The following is a 22429-nucleotide window of genomic DNA, read 5'->3' as shown; positions in this document are numbered from 1 at the left end:
AAAAAAAAAAAAAAAAAAAAGTGTCTAGAAAGACATTAAAAGGTCAGTGTTTTGATACAACTCAACTTTGCCTGAATCTTTCTTTCACTTGAGATCATCCTTCCAGGAATTCTCAGGCCAGAAACCCTTCATTTCACATACCGCAAAATTTCCAATGAGAAATAAACCCTAAGTTTCCAGAAATAACTACCTGTTTGCCAGCACACAGATGCACCTGTCCTTTTTGGATACCCAACCTAATAGCATTTCATTTCCAAATACCACTCAAACCCCACTCTCTGAAAAGCTAGCCCCCTTTATAAGGTGTCTTTTATATTAGAACAGGCACTAAAACTAAAACACTCAAATTATTTGTCACTTTTCAGCCTAGACCTCCATCACCTGATAAATAAGAGCTTCAGGAAAGGACTTGCTATTAATGCTGAACACTTGCAGCTGCTTTCTCAACTAGTTTATGTATTAAATATGAATGAAACATACCGCTCTTCTGGAGTCTCCACATGAAATGTTCTTTCAATTACTGTGGTCCACTGGAGGCATCTAATGATAAATGTGTTTGGTTTAGGTCGTTCTGTCTTCATCAGCTGGCACTCTACCACAATCAAGGAAGAAAGAGTCATGGTACATAAGCAGGTTTAAATAATGATTTGTCTTTATTCTTATCTAGCAAACTGTTACAATTAATCAGCCATAGAAATCTCCGTAAGTACTTCTTTAGAAGACTTGAGACAATTTATTATGTTGATGAAACCAATAAATAGTTCGGTAAATAGTCATCTAAGCACTCAAATCAAATTCTGCTCAGGAAGGCTCCCCAGCTGATCAGCCCGGAAAGGTAAGTAGAAATGTGAGGTGATACAGAAGCCATTCAGACACAGGTCCTCCACTCCAAAGGTCATCCCAAGCTGAGCGCATGGACAAAGTCAGCTGATAATGAGGCAATAACATCCACTGAAATTAAAGCCAATCCTCCACCTCCCCTCCTTTGGATTTTACTGACATAAAGCCCTGTCCTTGGCTTTGAAGGAGTCGACAGAGAGTATATTTGACCATTTTGCAGCGCCCTGACAAAGATCAGCCTCTAGAGGAGAGCATTTCCAGTCCTCAAACACTAGAGGGAACATCAAACTGCAGAGGCACACCCCAGAAAAGACCCCGTTCACAAAGCGTCCTGGACAGCTGCCATCGAGCAGTTGGACGCTGGACAGGCACGCAGCCAACACTTTACATCACTGCCAGTATTTAAACACAACTGACAAATTTTACAGAAATATGGATCATTTCATCGGAGAAATCACAGCCTGAATGTCTCATGGTTACATTCAAAAATACAAGTTTCTTCATAAAAATGCTCTCTCTCTCTTGGGAGTTGAGCATTACTTTTAAAGCCACATCTACTAGTTTAAGCTTCACAGGATATTATGAGCATTTACCCCTTAAACTTGGCCCTGAAACAGGCACCTGATTAAGGGTCCACTAGCCATACTAAAGCAGAACAACCGAAAAACAAAAGAAAGTCAGTGAAATCATAACTGAGAGGCCAAAACCACCACATTTTTCAGAATTACCTGAATGGAAACTCTAATACTAATTAGATAGCTCCTATTAAAGGAAAATCAGAAACAAAGTGGCTGGGGAGAAAAAAAATAAAAAATAAAAGATAAATAGATGTTCTTTTTATTACATTAAAATGTTCTCCTTGCAGTTAATGAAACCACAAGCTCGCTATTATTTAGTCTCAGAGTTTAAATCAACTTCCAAGTAAATAGATACAAGTAAATGACAAGTAAATAGGCATTATGAAGACGAGGAGAAATTTCTGCTTACTGCTAGAGCTACAAACATGCTCTACTTTCAGTATCAAATAAGTTGAAAACGGAATGTAGCCAGAATAACAGCACACATTACTAAGGCTAAGCTAGTATTGTTAGGTTAATTTTATTATTGTGGAAATTTAGAGTGCTCAGTTTTAAATTCAGGTTCTTAATTAGCAGCAAGATAAAATATTTACCACCAGCGTTTTTGGGTGCTGTATTTTTGGCAATATATTTCATGCCTCATTTGCTACTGGAATTATAAGCTTTTCAATGAGTAATTTTGCATTTTTCATGACAAGAAAACCTAATTTCTCTTTAATAGCACACTGAGGTTATACTGCATCCTCCTAAAGCACTGGAATTAGATAAGAAAAAGTTTATTAATGAGTCATGAAGAGGTTTTAGTGTGATAAACGGCACTCCTTTATTCACCGAAATTAAAGAACTTTGACAAAAAGATGCAGCCATGCTTTCAGCATGCCATAGTCAGTGCTCCAGCAACCTCCATCATCTTTTGCAGAATGGCAATTAATGCTGAATACAACGGCGCGAGCTGGCACAGCCCAGCAAGCCGGGCTCTGAGCAATTTAACTCAAGAGATCCAAGTCCTGCTCCCAGATCTGCCACCTTAGCTTAGCTGCTGTTCTTTTTCTTGACCGTTATATCTTTTTTTGTCTGCCTAACATGCTTAGATTAAGGCAGGGACTGTCCTCTATGAGTCTGCCCAAYGCAGCCATAACAGATCCTGATACTGGCTGAAGCCTCAAAGAAGAAAATCAGACTATTTCTAATCTCATGCAGATCCAGAGCTCTTCTCTTATACTTACCAAGAAGTGCAACATTATGAAAAAACAAATTGAGAGGAGTTTGCTTTCTTAAAACAACCTTCAGATTCACATTTAGTCTCTCAGAATAAGTATTTTGAAGAAGCAGTACAGGTATTTAAGCTAATCTTGAACTCTGAACTTTAACTATTTAATTTCAGCCTAATAAACCACACTAGGTGTTTCCAGTCATAGAAGGGGACCGATTAAATACCACCACTTTTCCCCTAAATCAGCACTGTCCACTGATATTTGTTAAGCTTGCTGATCCAGCAATCTTTAAGGCATACAGCAAGATGAATAATAGAGATTTGGCAGTTAATAACCACTATAATTCAAGTATGTCACATAGAAGTGTTTTGTTTAGTGAACAATATGCTGTCTAATTACCCTGCTCAATCATAACAGCACAGATCAAGAAATACAGACGGCTTTCTTTGTAACTTGCGTTACCAAAGTGCTGCGCCACACAGTTTCAAAAAGTTTGAGGCTATCACAAAGTTCTCCCTATATATAATCTCATGGATTTTTAATCAATGAAATTATGAAGCATTAGGTTGTTTGGTTTTTTTTCTTACTTTTAAAATGGACTCTTATTTGCTGTTTCAGTTGGCAAGCTAGAGAAGGCACCAAACTCAGCTTTTATAACCATGTACAGCAACATGCACCACTAAAGCAACGTACAAATACAGACTCTGTGTAATACTAGGTCTGATTCATGGCACGTGTGGAGGTTCTGCCATAAAAACATGTTTCAAATATGGGCTGAGGGTCGCTTACCCACTTTGAAGACAGTCTTTCATGTCAAAATGCCAACATAAGTATTCCCCACTTGCAACAAAGTAAGTACTATAAACAGCAGCCTGTTAAAAATGATTTAAATTGCTCTAAAGAACCTCTTGATTCTTTCCTGGCGTTTGGTCTTTTAAAGTAAGTAGGACAGAGAAATTGTTCCTAACAGGAATAGACACCAAGGCATTCAAATGTAAATTACCATTTTGTATTTGAAAGACACTTAGTATTATCCCAGTGACTTTCTAAAATGTCACAATATTTGTTTCCCCAGCACTTAAGCTAAAAGGCAGATTACTTGCGATGAAAGTGTCAAACTCTGCTCCCTATATAATGACATCAYGCTTTAAACCAATAATGTCAAGGAAGAATCTTTCCCATTCCTGCTTTGGTCTCTTTAAGGAAGGGGAAGGGAAAAAAAAGGCAAGTTAGGACGGAAGAATGATGTATAAATAAAACTTTGGAACGACAAACAGGAATATTACAGAGATGCTGCTTTTCTCTCAGCACCACTGAACAGATTCCCCCCCCGCAAACATCTCAGCATGGCACAAGCGAGGACATGGGAGCCTGGACTTAGAGACTAAGGCGGCCCCCAGGAGCAGCAGATACAGAAAACATGTCTACTATAATCCCCCCATCCTGTGCCCAGATAAATGCTGGACCGCAGATACACGTTCTTGTCCTGAAAGCGGCACTCATGTTGCCAAGCAATTATGTTTTCTGCTGTACAGCCAAACCGCCACAGTCTACCTTCTTTTTTGACAGTGGGAGAAATAATCCCTCCTTTCTAACAGGGATGAACTCTCTTTCCATGTCATCTTTCACAGTATACTACCTTTTTCAGCTATGTAGTTTTAAGAGCTTATAACCTAATAGGTAGACACACATGATACTCAGATTACAATCAGTATGAAGGCTACTTATCTAACAGATTTACAGCACAAGCTCTCTTGGTTACTTATCTGCAGGGTCTCTGGGGCATAAATAACTATTTAGGTACAGGCTCTTTTATTCTTTTTATCTTAGTGGTGAAGAACAGAACATGAACTCAAATATGACTCAAAAAAGTCAGTTAGATACTCAATAGGTTTGGGCACTGTCTTTCAAAGGTTAAAAAAAGAAGAAAAAAAATCACCAACAGGTAACTTCTGGGGAAAATAAACTCCTTAAACATATCGTTGGGCTACAGACATAGATGTATGGCTATTTTAAATAGGAAATTAGGTATTAAAAAATAAACTGAGCCTCTCTCCATCACGGGAGCTCTCTAAACAAGTTTTCACAGACATATGATCAAAACCATCACAGATTGAAAGGAGAGGCTGGTTTCAGATAAAGAAGAGACTAACTGTTAAGGGAAAAGACAAATCATCATTAGCTAATGCTACCTTCTTTCACTGTTTTCTCCTCAAATGAGTATTCCTACCTCTCACCAGTTGGCAAAGACACTTAACATGAATGTGACACTACAAGTGAAAATAGTCCCCCAGTCATAAAAAAATCCACACACCACACTTCTACTTGCAACGACAAAAACCTACATGATTTTACAGCAGAAGAGGGTAAAGATTTTACACAGAAGCATGGGACCACTTCCAAAGAACAGACTGACAGAGACAGCCTGCCATCTCATTAAAAAAAAGAAATCTAGTTCACTAATTAACAAAAAAGTCAGGACTTCCATGGTCACATGAAAAAAAGTGATGAATTTTTACAAAGCATTTAAGCAAAATCCACCCCCACTTTTGCTGGCAGCTGCCTTCTGCAGGCTTTGCCTACAGTGTGAAAACTGTATCCTGGCCTGCTCCTCCAGAGATGCTCGAGTTAACTCACGCTAACTCAACAAGTTAACTCAAGTGAAAGTACAGCACAAGCAGGTTCAAAAGGAAGTCGCGGTGCAAAAGAAATCCAAATGATACAAGTGGGAAGGGTAAGCAGAAGGGAACCACACATCAGACACTAACAGCACTGCACACCAGTGCCTACACGAAAAATTACATCCTGGTGAGGCAACAGCCGCTTCAGTGAGACCAAAACCAGTGTAGTGACTTCCAGCAAGGAGGCTTTCCCCATAATCATCAAGGCCTTCCAGACCTGCCACTACCACTGGATTGCCAGGTAAGAGCCATTGCTAACTAAGAACATCCTCCCACCCGCCGCCTTCTCCACAGTCCCACTTACAGGGGCTACACCTTATCGTAGAGGCGTGCATCTCGTCTTGCTTGACAATGCTCTGATGCCATGGTAACAACTTGTTTATATATAAATGCTAAGGCTGACAGGCTCAATTTGCCAAAAAAGCAACATATTCCTGTTGTGAAAACCAATTTTAGTTAACGCTTTCTGAAAGCAACCTGGACAAAGAGAAGGCAACACACCCTTTTTTATTCCTTAGCACCAAGCTGCAGTAAATAATTACTTTAAGTAATGCAGTTAGCAGCAACAGGATGAAAGCGTCCTGCAAAAAGTGCATTTGTTAAAAGCCCCTGGCTACAGACCAAGTGCTTTAAAAGACAGTCTGTGAATTAATGGCTTTCTGTTGCTTTTCTTTACTTTCTTGACCCATAAGAAGATAACAATCTAAAGAGGAAAGTACCATGTCATTACTGAGGTGCACATACTACATCAATTTTGTCTCTAAAATAGTTCAATGAGATAAAAATCCCCAAAGCACTCTTGGCATTCTGTACTGATGCAGTAGGCAACAGCACGTCCATTATTTATTCCTATCATCAGTCATTATTAAAACGTGATTAAAAAGTATATACTGGGATGAGCAGGTATTGAAGCTACCAGATAAAAAATGAATATCTGCATTAATTCCTAAGGCTTCCCTGCCCTTTTTCAGGCACAAGGTGTTCTAAAATATAACTCTTAAAAGGTCAAATATGAAGATGAAYCCCATATATTGCAAACTACCCTGTCATGAAGAGGGAAAGCCCCCTACATTTCTCACTGCAGTACTTCCCTTCCACTAGTCATCAGGAACACAGAACAGATCGTTGTTAATAAAAATAGATCACTGTGGCACCTGTTAAGTGGTGGGACAAGACACAGGCCGATCATGAGACAGGAAAGATTAAAAACAGGAGAAAAAAAAGCTGGAAGTACACAGGGAAAGGTTAAAAACATGAGCAAGAAAAGGAAATTCTCTTCAGGTTCTTCTATCACATGCTGTGCTGTGGCACCTGAGCAAAGTCGGAAATGTCTGCATAGGACAGAGTGTAGAGTTAGGAGATTTTATTACTTCCAAACCCTTTGTTGGCTCTAAAAGGAGAAAAATGGTTTTTTTTTTTTTCAAAATTAAGAAAAACCAAGTGTGTTTCATTAAATCCAGTGCTCAATCCATGTTCTCTTATAACAAACAAATGACTTGGATTTATATTAATGCCACTTGAATCCAGACCTGATGGCAGAACAGAGGCTGAAACACTTAGGCTGTATCTACCTGCCAAGTACTGAGACATGTACTTGGGTCAATTTTCACTTTAAAGCAACTTGCTGAATAACAGACATACAAAATATTAATAAACCCATTTTGTTCTATAACCAGAAGCAGTAAATCAACAGCAAACTGCAAAAAAACAGACATGGATTGAGTATCCATACATCAAACCTACTGATCACATTCATTACCGAAACAGTTTTTTGGGTTTTTTTAAATCATCTCAAATAAAAAGATATTAGCTTTTAGATACATTGCCTGTTTTGGACAGATTTGAATGCTACTGATGCTGCTTACCAGTGCTACAATTACAAGAAGACATCAAGCCCCAAACCGGATGAGGGAGCACATAAAAACACTTACGAGCTACCGAGAAGTTATTTAAAGGTGATTCCCGTTGGTCAACATCCTGTGGTCGTTCCTTGTAGCCAATGAATGTGCCATCGTTCTTTAAAAGAAAATACCGCGGCCTCCATGTCTTTATRTACTCTCCTGGAAAAAAAAGAACAGGCAAAGGGGATCATCAGAAAACAYCCCAAAACACAGACTTGCCAATAAGGACTCTTAAATATTGAAATTATGTGTCATTCTGACTTGCAGCAGTTTTAAGGACTTTCAGTCCATTCTGATACAAACAATAGAAAAATTACAGACACAGTCAGATATTGCTAGTGATATTAAGCATAAAAATGGGACTTCATAAAAGGTAAACAGCTATGTTTTTTCTATCTACTCCTATTTCCATTCCAATTCTGCAACATCTGCCTTAAATGCATTTTAAATTTTAAAAAAAATCAGAGCAGATGTCCTATGTATTATTTTTGCTATTGTCGTTTTTCATACTGACAAGTGGAGAAATTTTTTTCATTTACATTTTGCAGCGCAAGTATTTTAAACAACAATGGGTAATTTACTAATTAGTCAACTGCTTTATCAAACCAACAGTCACTTTTAGAACATAAAAAGATAATTCTCTGCTTAAGTTACATAACATCACTCACTCCTCTCACATCATCTCAAGCATGAAACATGAGATGATATATCACAATACGAAGGGGAAAATACTGGATGATGTAGAGCCACCAGAAAGATTAAACCAACCATCTATTCTGAAAAATACCTTTCTTTTTGAGGAAAACATCCCTTGATCACACCATGCTACTGCTCATCTGAGTAATTCTGTGCAGATAACACAGTCACATAACTAGATTACAGCCACTTCAAAATCTCCAGCAGTAGAATAAAGAGAGTAGATCAAAACCTCAGTTCTTTACTGGATTTACTCATCAGGGACAGAAGATAGGGGTCCAGCCTGGGGCTTTTCCGGGTGACTGCACAGGTTGGTGTGCCTCAGTTTCCCCCTTGCTCTTCACCCATGTTATCACCTTTTTAGCCAGTCTCTCTAGAACCTCAGTTAGCTTCACCCRATGTAAAGTTGGGCCTCTAGGTCCTACCAAAAGTAACACTTCTGTTGTGCTGCATCMCCAAAGCCGTGGCCGGGGGGCTGCTCGAGTTAAGGTATCAACCTCGCTTCGCAGAGCTTTGCTCCTACTCACCAACAACCGATTAAAAAATTATAACAAAGAAATAAGATGGTGAAGAGGTCTCTACAAAGCACCCAGAGCTGGGCAGGAGCTACACCCTCTGACAGGGTTTCATGTTTGCTTTTCTTGTTTGATTGTCATCAGGGAGAGGACRAGGGAGCAGGCGAGAGCCAGCCTAGAAACCACGCTCCCTTCAGCTCCGTACGGAAAGGGCAGGCCCCAACACCCGCCCGAGCACACYGCTGAAGGGTCTGGCTCCCAGCACCCGTGGTAGCTCAGGCTGGTGGCAGGCTCTTCAATGACAGGCAAGAGCAGCGAGAAGAAAAGACTCCCGCGATTTACGGGCTAAGGCAGCCTTCTGGCACTGCCTCYGTTCTCCGGGGGCCCCACGCACCCGCTCTCCCGCTGCTCCGCTTTCCTCCGGGGGCGATTTCTCTGCTGGCGACATGGCCCCTGTCCCAGCAACTCCCCTGCAGCTGCTGCGCCTCGCGCCTCTGCCCACAGAGCTCCTCTCCTGCTGCGGCGCGGCTCCAACCYGCTTCGCGCACCAGCCGGGCGGTTTCTGCCCTCTGTTCGGACTCGTCCTTCTCTCTCACAGAAACAGAAATCCACACAACCCCGACATCTGCTCCACACGTCCGTGTGCCCGCACACCCCCTTAACTATCGCTTTCCTCCGTTTAGCCCTTGCTGGGCTTTTAACTTTTTATTCTAAAGCAAGAAACTAAGAGTAAGGGGAACGGAGGGGAGAGTCACATAAAGGCTGGACTGGTGTACTTGAAATAGCAGCCATGTAYGCAGAAAACACCTATTTGCACTGATAGAGCAGCAAAGCATTACTACACAGGAAAAGAAAGATGAAAAGAAAAGGAACGTGCACAAATTGCACGGTTTTTGTTTTAACCAAGTCTACCCCAGTTGCAGGTCAAGTGTCGCACTAACCTGCGAGAGGTTTACAAAAATGACAAACGCTTTCAGGATTTCAGAAGAACTCACCAGAGCTGTCATGACTTAACTTTCATAGACAAGGCAGTAAATCGAGAAGGACTGGTTGTCTTTCTTCTTTTTAATGCTGACCTTAATTAAAAGCTGATAACTTTCTGGGCTCAGTAGCAGATTACGAAGCCTTTCGCATTTAAGTTGCCAGACCAGTGAGATTATTCCAATCTCATTACACCACAGCTGTAACTACAGGGATAAGAAATTACCTAGCGGACTCCGTCTYGCTCTTACTGGAGCGGTTTGCCAGGCACACAGACCAAGGCAGGCAGCTGTCTGGATGTCGTGATTTTGGATCGCACGTGTTACATACCTAATACACTGGCACTTTTCTTCTCTTTCATAAAAGAAACGTGGCAACAGCTAATCTATACCAGCATAGCCTGAAAACACCTTCAGAGGGTGAACAAACTACCTTATCTCACAAACAGTGTGAAATTAACTCACCCTGTGTCACAGAGGAGCTAGAAACACCTTACACTCCTCCTTGTACCTGCATTTATGACTAAAGCCAGATTGGATTGGAAGGAAAAAAAAACAGAAAAAACCTGAAGATGGGCAAGGTAGGCAGCTGCAGTTTCAGGTTTTCCTTACTCCCTTATCTATGCTACAAGTCTTCCCAAATGGTATTTAGAGAGGAGACTTTTTTTTTTTAAACACAATCTGAAATTACTAYGTGATTATTGTTTTCAGTGAAGCATGCATGATTTTACACAAAATTACATTGAACTGTCACAAGAGACTCTTCCTCTCCCTTAGCCTATTTTATATTTTATTAGATGCTTATGTTTGGCTCTCATTTTCTTACAGCTTTATTCCACTGATGTATGGTTGTTACATATACAACATCTAATAAGATTAATCACATAGTCTTCAAAATGGTGTATTCCATATCTATGGCATCCTCCTCCACACTTGCCATCATTTACCATTCACTCTTTCTACATATTAAAAAATATATATACACACACACACATATGATTTCATTACTGTCAGACATTTTACATGGATCATTTTACTTGGACCTTTACCTGTTCATCACTTTAGCAGGTTCTGGTTCCTGATCCACCCTGTTAAATTGCAAGTTAGTAATGAAGTTTTAAACTACTTCTTCCACATGTCTGGAGCTTAATGAATCCTGAAAAATGGTAAATCTAAATATTATTGATTATTGCTCTTACAAAGGACATCAGCACCCACGACTTGATGGCCTGCAGCAGTATAAGGCACACCATAGCATCTATGGTATAAATTTATTATATAACACACTGAGGTTACACTTCTAAATCTTGCAGCAAACTGGCATGCCACTGCCTTGTCTGTGACTGCCCGATCAGATAATCTGTAAGCGTATCTTTATATTCAAGCCTAAGCAAACTAGCATTCCTCTACAGAAGTCCTGAAAGATTTGCCAATAGAGTCATGGGGAAAATGTACAAAGTGCATATTCTCATGATTGGCACTATCAACTGCTACAACACCATAAGCTTTCTACAACCCGCAAGGAGTACCAGACTGATCATGATAGCAAATCTGAGTATTTTGGGCAGAAAACAAATTTGTCAACATCGACAAAACTAACTGCGTGGAACTGCTGGGACAAAGTTGATTGAAAAACATTATAACACCTTTTCCTTCCTCGGYAAGCTCAGGTCACTCTTCAGGCATGACAGCTGTTTTGACTTTTGCCCTGGTTTTTGTTCTTGTTGTGGTATTGTTTTTAAGACTCATAAGCAAGTTAGCTGGAGTCATCGATAACATTAGTTAGGTAGTCTCACTACAAGAAATTCATGAAATACAGTAAGTGCAAGCATGTGTGGTGATTCTATTAGACAACAGTAAAAAAAAAAAATAATAATAATAATGATGATGCACCATGGAAAACTGAACAATTTACAAAGCAAAACATTTTTTCCTCTGTGATTCATTGCTTGTGTAATGCCCTGGCAGAGCTTTCTTTGTTTTCAGTAACAGAATGCTAACACTGCAGAGACAAAAAAGCAAGAGCATGGGTTATAAATCCTACGTATAAAACCCTAGCATCAAATAGACTCCTCTGAACTTGCTAGCTTTATTATTTAAAATCTTTATGTACCATTCTGTTTACTCAAAAAAAATCTTCAAATTGCAAAAACTCCCAAACTGTACATATCTGCAAATGTACGTGATTATTATAGACTGATTTCCCTTTATTGCCTTGTATCTGCCCCCACACTGCACATTACAATACTTAATACACACTTCGAATGTAAACCCATCTCATGCCAAAAAAGCTTTCCACAATAAGATGTGCTGCAAAGCACGCTTACATCTGAATATTTCTGAAAGTTAAACACAAAACTCTTTTGGTTCATGAAAAGTTAATTCTACCGAGGATTTACAATAGTGCAGGGTTAGGTTATTTTCCTCTCCTCTCCACAACAGTGTCTCACCGAATCTGGAGCTGTCTACCACTGATAGAGTGTCTAACATCAGAAACAGCTGCCACTCCCTGGGAAGCTCACGGGGTAAGTGGAGAATAATGAGCAGCAAGCACCAGCAGAACAAAAGAAAATCCATCTTTATTTACCAACTGCTGCATGCTTGTTGCTGCATCAAGCTCATTCAGAGCCAACACCACACCCTTTAATTCAGAACAGACTATATTTAAGAAGCCTTTGCTTATTTTTTTAATCAACTCATACATACCAATAGTTTAAAAAAAAAAAAAAAAAAAAATTAGGTTAACCAAGCAAGCATCCAATGATATCCCTGACCCTCTACAAAAGATCTGGTCCAACTATTAACTTTCTTATGCCCCAAAGCAACTAGGACAAGCCCAGGAGCACCGAGTGAAAACAAGGTCTCGGTTATATTATGTGTGTTCAAGTGGCTACCACAAATCTATGGACAAATAAAGTAGTATGCTTTCAGCTTTGAGCATCAAAAGTAGCACCGTTAATGACAACTGAAGTTAACGCTCCAAATATTAGAGCTTTTCAGTTGCGTGCCCATGCGCTTGGAAAACACGCTGCATTCCTTGAAGGTACAGCATTTCACCACCCAAGCAAAACCTGAATGTGATGCCGACTGCAGGGCAAACGTTCCCCTGGTCAAAGGCAGCGTGACTCATTTCTCAAACTTCAACGGCAGCAAAAAGTGGTCTGCGTCCTGTCTGCCTAATAAGGTTTCAGCAAAACAGATGCCAGCTTCCTTAAAGACGCGAAGCTTTTCGAAGCTGCCATCTCACGCGCGTTGGCCTGCCTGGAGAACGGAACGTGGATTTACAGTTAGTTTCTGCTGCTCAAGTAAATATTGTAACTGTCTGCTCACTTAAAAATCAGCCGAAACCAAGACAGATTTGAAAAAAAAAAGAAGCAGGGTTTGAAAGTCGTCTTTGCATTTCTAAACCTCTCAGAAATAAGCTGTTTCCAAACAGTGAGCTAATCCCATATCATAAATACTAGGTACTAAACAATTAAAGGAGTCCAGGACGATTCAAATGAAAAAAAATCCGAGTTCAAATATTTTTTCTAGTAGCTGCACAGACACCTACGGGGTTGGTGCAGCACCCTTCTCTTCCCTTAACACACCGTCAAAACAAGATATTTAAAACAAGTGCCGGGTTGTAGGTAGCTTGGGGAAAGGAAAAAGAAAAGAGTATGCTAATGCCTTTCCCAACACGCTGGCTGGGAGAGGAGGACCTCTGGTTTGCCTGTCTATTCAGCGGAGTACAGAAGGGGGCCAGCTCTTTGATTGTGCTTTCGGCGCGGCTCTGGATGTGCTCGCAGCCCGCGCCGCCAGCGTACAGCTGCGGCCAGGCCGCCCGTGCCCTGCATCTCAATGAGGCGGCTCCCACCGCGGCCCGGGGGGCTCCCCAACGGGGAGGTCAAGCCTGAGTCAGCAGCCCGTCTGCCCCGGCCCGGCGCGCGGCGCCTTCGCCCGCCTCGGCGCCTTTCACGGCCCATATATGGACCCCGCTGTCACAGCGAGCTAATTCAGCGCCCGGCAAATCCGTCGCCGGCTTTATTCTCGCTCGCTTTCCGTGCAGCTGGAGAGTGGTACGTCGCATCTAAAGGCCCACGGCGGCCTGCGTGACAATGATTGACGTTGCTGCCAACAGGTTAAGAAGAAATGCCTCCTCCTCGAGCGCGGCTCCGGCTATTCTCAACCGACTGCCGTTTCTCACGCTCGCACAAAGCTACGATATACGGCACCTGCTCAATTATCATATCTTCAGGGAATTTGGGGAGGGAGGGGAGGAAGAGGGAAGCTGGAGGTGGGGCAAAGGGGAATGATTAAACGCTCTCATGTACAGAGCCACAAAGAAAGATCCTCACGCTGTACCCAAACAGGAGCTCCTGCAAAGCAAGCAAGCTGCCGCTTACGGTCACCTGGCACCACACATCTGTAAATTAACTTCCAAAAACAACAAATAACGTTGACTTACCGCTTCCCACAAAACTAGAGAGGCATTTTGTATAAAAGTAAAGGTATCGGAAGCTACTTCTGTCTTTAGCTAGGCAACAGCACAGATGTAAAATCCTTAACGAAGGCAAGAAACGGATGCTCTGATTCACAAATCACATGAGAGATCAAAAGTCAGATTATGGAGAAACTGATTCTCACCTAAAACCTTTTCTATGCAGGGGATGGACAACTACCATGGGTCCCTGATTTCATCCCTTTCAAAGGTGTTGAGATCACCAGCCAATATACCACTACAGAAGATGACACCTCTATTTCCTATCACTGTATTTCAGCTGCATGGTTATGTAAAACTCAGAGATGGAGGTTTTTCTCCTCCCCGCCCCCATTTTTTTTTTGCTGAATCTCAGTTTAGAAGGTCAAAAATGTTGCCATATTGCTTAGAGCAATCAATTTAAGCAATATCAGATATTCCCAAAGGAGTGAAAGAGAATTAATCAGCATATAAAAAACTCCTTACTCCTACCTTTGGCACAGCTTAGTCAGGCTAGTCCTAACCTACAGCTGTCTCCAGTGGGAGAAGATGCAAATGAAGTTTCATTAAAAACAGCAGTTTTAAGGATAGCTACATAAGTTACAGGAAAGTGTAAAGTGATTTCTTAAGCTATGCTGAAAACAACCTCGGAGTGAACTTCATCTCCATTACCTCATGGTGGGAGCAAAAGGACTTAAAACTACCACAAGGTGCCCAACACAATTTGAGAAATCTTTTCTCTGGCAGGCTTACAAGCAGGTACAGCATTTTAACGAAATAAAACATTCCAGTAACTAACAGAAAATGCTATCAACGTATTCCTCTGCTGCTGGCAGGTGCCCAACTCTCCCTCATTGATACAAATAAATAAAAATGACAGAAGATACGTCAGAGGCACTAAGCTGAATTAAACACGTTTGGAACAATTATTGCTCCCCAAGTAATTTTTACCTTGACACTATGATGGAAAATAGCACAAGCAGCTAACAAGGCACTTAAGCTAATAAGCCTCCTCGACTTTTTAAATGTCTCCCCTTAGAGGAAGGGGGTACCTACAGCTCTTCCTTGAGCTTAATCTGAAGTTAATACAATCACTATTTTTGCAAATTAGGCTCTTAACTACACTGGATATATTTATATGAAGGGTGTGATGTAGTCCTCCAAAAGACTTTATGATCTCTAATAAAAATATAAAGTTTAAAAAAAAAAATCCCACCACACCCTGGTATATTTGAACAAGAAAGGGCTTTTCCAGACATCATCCAAAAGCTGATTTAATTATTTTACCCCTTAGAATAAGATACAGGCAGAAGCATCTTTAGCAGTGACTCTTGCACTTATTTGGACACATTCCTTATTYGAACATGGCATATCCAGTTTTGTTCTTCAGCAAAATCCTGTCTAGAGACCGACAGACAGCAAAAGAGGTGACAAAGCACAAAGAAACACACAAAAACCAAAGCCTTTTCCATAAATTAAACAAAAACTCAAAAAGTATGATTTTAGCTTGCATTCCTAAGACCGCCTACACATAACACATGGAGGATGTTCAAGAAAAGCACCGTTAATTGAACAAAAATTGATTCTGGGTCCCTTCCCCCACTCTGCCCCATTAAAAAAGGATTAGGAGAGCCAAGACTCGGGCAAGAGTGATTTTACGATGCATTTATTTGCTTTGTGAACATTAAACCTGGAGACTGCTGCACAGAGGCTCACCATTAGCCTCTCAAAGTCAGCGAAGCTGAGCGAGGTGATTTGTTAACTCCAAGGTGTGCGCGCATGGGAAAGCGAGGCTGAGGAGGCAAGAGGAAGGATGCAGCCACACAAAACCGCCACGGCGAGGACACACAAGTCCCCGGCTCGCTCGCCTAGGCTCGCATTGCTAGATCATTGTGTCACTCACAAAGCAAATCCAAACCTTGGGGAATAGTAAAGAAATGGTGAAAAAAAACCTAAAGGGTATTAGAAGAGATTTATTGGAAACAATAGCTTGCCTAAAATGGATGATGTAGACAAACTTCATGGACAGTTTTAAACAGAAAACAAGTTGTATTTGTTAAAACTAGACTGCAAGGCATGGACTTATATAAATAAGCAAATTATGGAGGGTAAGAAATTAACACATCGGATTGTTATTCTCTAGCTTCTAGGCTCGAGTAATAATTTTCACCATAAATACAGAGAGTTCTTTCAYGTCACTTACAACAAAAGTCTGCCAGTAATTGTCTGACCATGCTGTGCATCAGAGAACGAAGGAAAAAAAAAAAAATCAATGCAGAAGTTTAAACATGTTTACACAAACAGAACAGTCACAAGCTAAATATTTCATAGAAAGACACACAAAAGCCAAGTTTAACAAGCATTTCCATGATACAAAATAAGAAGCAACATTAAAAAGGGGGAGCTGTTTACATGGTCAAGGCTAATTTGGATTCCCCTTCTCCATTTGCTCACTAGGAAGTCTGCAAAACCCTGGAAGAGCATATGGAGCCCACGTTAGCCCTAGTCCAGTTTCAATTAACTTTAGCCATTTAATGGCCATCAGTGGAGAGTTACAAGCACTTTCCAGAAAAGACGACCTGCCCAGCAGCACCGGGGAACAGAGGAGTCGCTCCAGGGCACCTCCAAACTCAGTACAGCTGCATTCAGTGCCAGAAGGTACTGGCACAGAAAATGATACATTTCACTTTTTTTTTTTTAAGTGTTCCACTTGAATAACGTGTATTTTTAACAATCCTCACCACCACTTCACAGCCTTGTCATCAAATTGATGAAAGAAATCAAGGAACGAAAGGACATAAAGTATCTGTGAGGCCCATTTTGCAGCTGGGACTGAGGTGTGTTGTCACTGTACAGCAGAGGAGAATCCACACTGATGCTGCATCAGGGTTGCAGGCTAAGGCAGACACGTGTACCCACCTTAAACACTATTAAAATTAATTTACAATATACAGCAAAAATATTGAGCATTATTACCAAACAGCAAAATTCCTACTGGATTACAATGGTACTAGAATTTAGTCCTGTAATATAGAAACAACATGTTTTTAGTAGTACATACACATAATACAAGCATGTTTTTAACCCCAAAGTCATCTATTCTAATAGATGGCWAATAGACAGGATCATCATACTTCTCCCTAACAGCTTCAAGCTCCAGGAGAGCTGCATCCCATTTAGTCTCATGAGAGCTTGTTTCTTACACAAGGARAAATGAAAAATACCTGATGCAGCTGAATAAAGACCCACCTATCTTGATACTGTTATCATGAATTAATTTTCATGATACAACAGCATCTTCGTATGTTAAAGCCACTTTTTATTAAATAAAAGCATCAAGAATAAAAGGTATACACACAGAAGCAAAAAGCAGACAGGTGCAGGAAGATGGGCRTGAGAATTACACTTTCCAGACTGCAGTGTCCTATCCTGTTCTTTTGGAAATACATGGCAAAAACGCCAGGCTCCTCTTAACACTGCTCATATTCCCAGGGGAAATACAAACATTCATCATCCCCACCGCCAGGCACCCCTAAGCTCACCAGTTTCAGTGGGTATCAGGCCTGGCACATGCCCCATAGGATTTTCAGAGGTCAAAGACTGCGGCATCGGCCCCACCTTTCATTAGCACCTGATTTTCCAAGTGCAGTGCGCCACACGGGGCTGCTCCTCGCCACATGGGTCCCTCTGCCACCGGCCTCAGCCCAAAGAGCCCCTTCCCTCGCCAGAGTCCAGTCCCTCTAGCTCCTCTGCCCGTTCTTTGTAAGAATTGTAACATGCCCCCAAAAACCAGAAGCAAAACAAACACTGATGCTCATCCCTAGCCTAGCAAGGTTATAGCCACCGTTCAAGTTGGTAGGAGAACTTGTAATAATTATACCAGCTGTCCAGAGGAGTTTGATACCCCTACTTTAAGTGTGAGAATACCAGACAGCCCTAAATAAAGCTCAAAACTCATGTGAGCTGCCTCTTCTCCCTCCCTCCCCCACCTTTTTTCCTAAAAACTGAAGGTCACCTGGGGTAACGTTCCTGAAGAAGGTCATCCAGGGCAGCGTTCGTGCCTCAGGGACTTGGGCAAAGGGAGAAGCATGCACACGTACAGAAAACCCCCCATGCAAACCCCACTTTGCAGTTCACTGCTTAGCGTGCGCTCCGGATGCAGCATTTTTTTCCACTAGTCCCTGATCTGATACTATCATCTCACCCAGCAGCTGCCAGGGGTTTCTCTGCTGCCACAAGGGTCCGAGCCAAGAAAGGCCACCCTGAAAATCCTGCTGCTGCCAGCAAGGAGGGGGGGAGTGGCAGGGGGGGACAGGCGGAAAGTGCGAGGGGGAAGCGTGGCACGGATCAGCCTCAACCATCCTGCTACGGCAACTCCGGCTGCAACCCGCTGCGCCGGAGAGGATGCTGCCGACAAAAGGACGAGCTGGGGCCATCCCTGGAGCCGGGTCTCTGCTGCTCGGGAGAGGGTGGCGCTGGGTGCTGGAGCAGCAGCGTGGCCAGGAGGGGCCCGCGCGCCCCGCGATGCCGGCTGCGCCTGCCGCCCTTGCAACGGGGGCACCTGGAAGGGCTGGGTTTGCCCCGCCGAGGGGGACGGTATCACTCCACATTCAGGACCTTGTCCTTGGAACGTGGCCAAATCTGACTAAAACAATTTTTAATAGCAAAGCTATATCCTTTGAACACAAACACAAGTTCAAAAAAAGCGCGCGCAGCCTGTGTGTGAGCACACAGCATTGTTGTGACCTAACCCCAGCCCAGGCGAGCACAAGCAGAGCCAGCGCTCGCCGTGAAAGCTTCCAGCGGGCAGGTTGGCCCTGAAGCCTCAGCCTGCCCTCTCGTTTGGGGGAGCTGTAAGTTTAGATTACTGCCAAATTAATGCTTTATTGCACTTATTTCCCCCTCCCCCTCCTTACTGCAAGGAGGCACCATTTTCGGATCAGGATTACAGTTTCAGGACCAAACCAAGAGACAAAAAAAAAAGTTTTCCCGAAAAGCAGTCRCTGCACCCTTATAGGAGCTAATCTGCAATTTTCATTCATCTGCAGCACCCTAAGTTAGTTTTTGTAGTGGGCAGACCTTCTTACAAATTACAGTTTTCCCAGTTAAGCCACACTTAGGCACAGAAATTGGAGGGTACAGGTAACACTGAACACTTCCCTCTTTTGCCCCCCCCCCTTTTTTTTTAATAGAACAAAGGACTTGCATGAAAATTAAGGTACTGATATTCTACTTGGTAATAAAACTGCAGTTCAACTAAACAATCAACTGAGCACACAGTCCACTTCTGGGTCACTATCAGGAGCTTGAAACTACACTTCTTTACATACTTTTCCTCCTTGTTTAATCATCTTCCCTTTTCCAGGAGAAACAGGAGCTTTTTCAAACAATGAAGACATTTAGCTATTTAATCACAGGGGCAATAAAAGATTAAAATGGATTACAAAGATTAATCCAAACTAAATGTCTTCAATATGATGAAGTTTCCTAATGAAACTTAAATCAAAAGATTCCCAGTTTAAGGTATAAAATCTTATTAAAACTGCTGTTGCTTTGCAAAACTACCTCTCTCCACTGCCCCTCCTTATTAAAAAGGCAATCCAAATTGCTATTTCCATAAAGAAATATGTCCAATATTGACAGGAGTCTTATGAAAAATTCTTGACAGCCTGCAGGGACTCTTGTACTTAGCCAAAAGGTAAAATCTACAGTAATTTATCATACAAAATCAGCTACTCTGCAGATCAGGCCTCAAGTTCTGTGCTTTAGCTGGAATTTTTACAAAAGGGAGGGTAATTAAATAGCTACATTTGCAGCCCTCAGTTCTTTGCACCCAATTCAAGACAAAACACAGAATGAATAGAAGGGTAGTTATGGCACTCTGTATATACCTTAAAAGGTATGCTTCCCCTTTTCAATCTTTAGAAAGGAAATTATAAACAATAAGTTGCCAAAAGATTTATGATAAAACAGCAGCCAAAAAAAAAGAGGAGGGGGAGGAAATAAAAATAATTAAAAAAAAAAGACTACAGCATTACAAATGTTAGTTTCTTTTAAAAAAGAAGAGATTCAGCTACATTTCCCCCTTCCTTTGTACTGAAGTTTAATAAACATTTTCTGAGTTACCAATTTTAAGAAAATTGCTGGATAAACACTTGTGTTAACCCAGTGAAATGGCTCGGTGCCAAATGTAATGCCAAACTTCCCAGTTGCAAAACGAGCTGTTTTTACACACCAAAGTAACCACACAGCAGGCCTGTGGAGTCTGAAGACAGCTGACAGAGATGACTGTTGCTGTCCCCCCATTGCACCGACATCCATCCAAATACCAACATCTGCTGTGCTACAATTTACTTTTTACACAACATTTAGCAAAACAGTGCCTCTGACTGCAACATCATTAAGGAAGTAACAACAAATAAATCGCAAAGTCCCATCAGACAATTGTAAAATTAAAGCGTAGTTTGTCTTGCATACACTGAGCTTTAGTTCAGACGTATTTGACTTCAGAAATAATAAGCATTAGAATCTGTTTTCTTTTATAAAGCACACAGGACAAAATTCTATAAACTGTGACAAGTGTAATCCATCATTACAGTGAAAATTACAGTTTTGAGGATATTGACTTGACTCAATAGACAGAAAAGCAGATGTCTGTGAGGCATCCTGGCTTGCCCAGTATAATCTTGGCAATCCAAACTACTAAAAGGATTACACTATGCCTTGAAGCACAAGAAGTGCGCTTCCCCAATGCAGGGCCCACTCCTTTTTGAACGATCAAAATGCATATTTGTGTTTACGAAGTAAGGCATTAACATTCCTAAAATTAAAGTGATCTTCGATTTGAAAGCAGCATGGAGCACAGGAGCCAGCGCAATCGGATCCGGCGCCACAGAAGGGAGGCGGTACAGCAGGTCAGGGTAGCAAGGCCTTTTAAAAATGTGTAGCCTGGGGGCTCAAATCTGGATTTAGGCTCCCAAGTGAAAGCTGGGTTTGGTTACTGGTTTCACTTTACTGTCCAACAAACTACACACATCACAGAAGTCACTGCGTGATCTGACAACTGGCATCCTCGCACTAGCTGTCTTCCAAGCCGGCGTTAGCGAGGGTGCTGCAAGCCACGGCAGCATGGCTCTGCCAGCATTGCCCGGAGCCACAGTCACGGTGCCCAGGCTCGCTCTTCATCAGCCCATATGCAAAGGAGGAGGAAGAAAGCAATCCGTAAAACTGTGGCCGGTACTGAAAAAGAAAAAAAAGAAAAAAAAAAACCTTCCTACCACCTCCTGTCCTGCAATAATTCTATTAATGCTACAGAAGCAACTACAAAAACTAATTCTGGACGAAAAGTTTCCACAAGACAATTTCAATTCTCTGTTAGGCAACAATTAAGGACTTTTCCCCCCTCCTCAATCTTTCTTCCTCACCACTACCTTTAAATACAACCTAAAAATTGCTTAAGTTAAAACAAAATTGATTTTTTTAATGGGAACAAACACTCCCCCCACAGCTCCAGACAATGTGCCTGTTAGGAATAACAACATACCGAACGCTCAGCTCAAGATACAAAAAAAACTTGGCAGGCTGCATCTCAAAGCAGTTTCACCAAACAATACAGTTTCCCTCAAATCACTATCAGCGTAATTGTGGAAGACAACAATATTTCAGATAACACAGGCAGCAAACATTTTGGTAAATTCAGTGGACACCCTTTATCCAATTTGCAGTTAAATAACAGTCAATATCCAAAGACAGATTAACAAATGTTCTTCGGTGCTTAATTCACACTAAAGTCAAGGGGTTAGGTGCTTAAACACTTCTGGGGATTTTGGCCAGTGTTAATTTGTCACAGACATTACGATGAGATGTGGCGATGCCGGGACAGAGGAGAAGCAGTGCAAAGCCCAGACTATGTGTAGGCTCCCTCCTGCGCAGGGATTTACAGGAACATTCTCCTCTCTGCTAAATACTACACAGCACTTGCACAACAGGAGTCAAGGTCCATCGGAAACTTATCTGAAGATTTGCTCCTGTGCAAACTTTAGGTTCAACCTCCGAGTTCAGAACCGAAACACTATTTGTTTGTCCATTAATCCCCTGGCACGGTTGGCTTTTTGTCAGACAGATGTATGCCACATGCAAGGCATTTCCCAACCTCGCCGCTCCACCTCCCTCCACACACTCTGCACACACTCTGACCTCTCAGCAAATGTTATAATAGAGGAGGAAGTGTTTCTGAGAGTTTGCATACTCTTCACAACAATTTTATTGCAGGGTATAAATGTTTTCTCTCACCCTCCACTCCCTTCTCGTAAAAAAAAGGAAACAAAACAACCCCCCGCCACCACTTCCCAAACAGCTGAATGCCCTAAGCCCAGCAGCAGGAAAGGAGAGGGGAGGGAAGGGGTGGAGAGGAAAGGACAGAGAGGCTGGATTACACTGAAGTTATTTTTGTCTTGTTCAAGTGGATGGGCAGAGACAACTAAATATAGATTTCACCAAAGCAGGTGAACAAGGAAGATGACATGAGCCACAGGTTTCAACAAGCAGGCAATAAATGAAGTACCC

General features: G+C 41.8%; 1 protein-coding gene across 4 annotated transcripts in view; it reads right to left on the bottom strand.

Moving 5' to 3' along the window:
- AKT1 (AKT serine/threonine kinase 1) overlaps positions 1-22429 on the bottom strand; it is a 73299-nt gene that overhangs the window by 28052 nt on the left and 22818 nt on the right. For all 4 annotated transcript variants that reach the window (XM_026075962.1, XM_026075963.1, XM_026075961.1 and 1 more), the window contains 2 exons: positions 7245-7373; positions 481-592 (listed from right to left, as the gene is read on the bottom strand). In XM_026075962.1, coding sequence (XP_025931747.1) covers positions 481-592; positions 7245-7373 — 241 coding nt within the window. The remainder of the gene's footprint in view (positions 1-480; positions 593-7244; positions 7374-22429) is intronic.

Source organism: Apteryx rowi, unplaced genomic scaffold (assembly GCF_003343035.1).
Source record: "Apteryx rowi isolate R43461 unplaced genomic scaffold, aptRow1 scaffold_415, whole genome shotgun sequence".
NCBI classification, from domain to species: domain Eukaryota; kingdom Metazoa; phylum Chordata; class Aves; order Apterygiformes; family Apterygidae; genus Apteryx; species Apteryx rowi.
The sequence above is the reverse complement of the archived record's forward strand: the minus strand, read 5'-3'. Positions and strand labels throughout refer to the sequence as shown.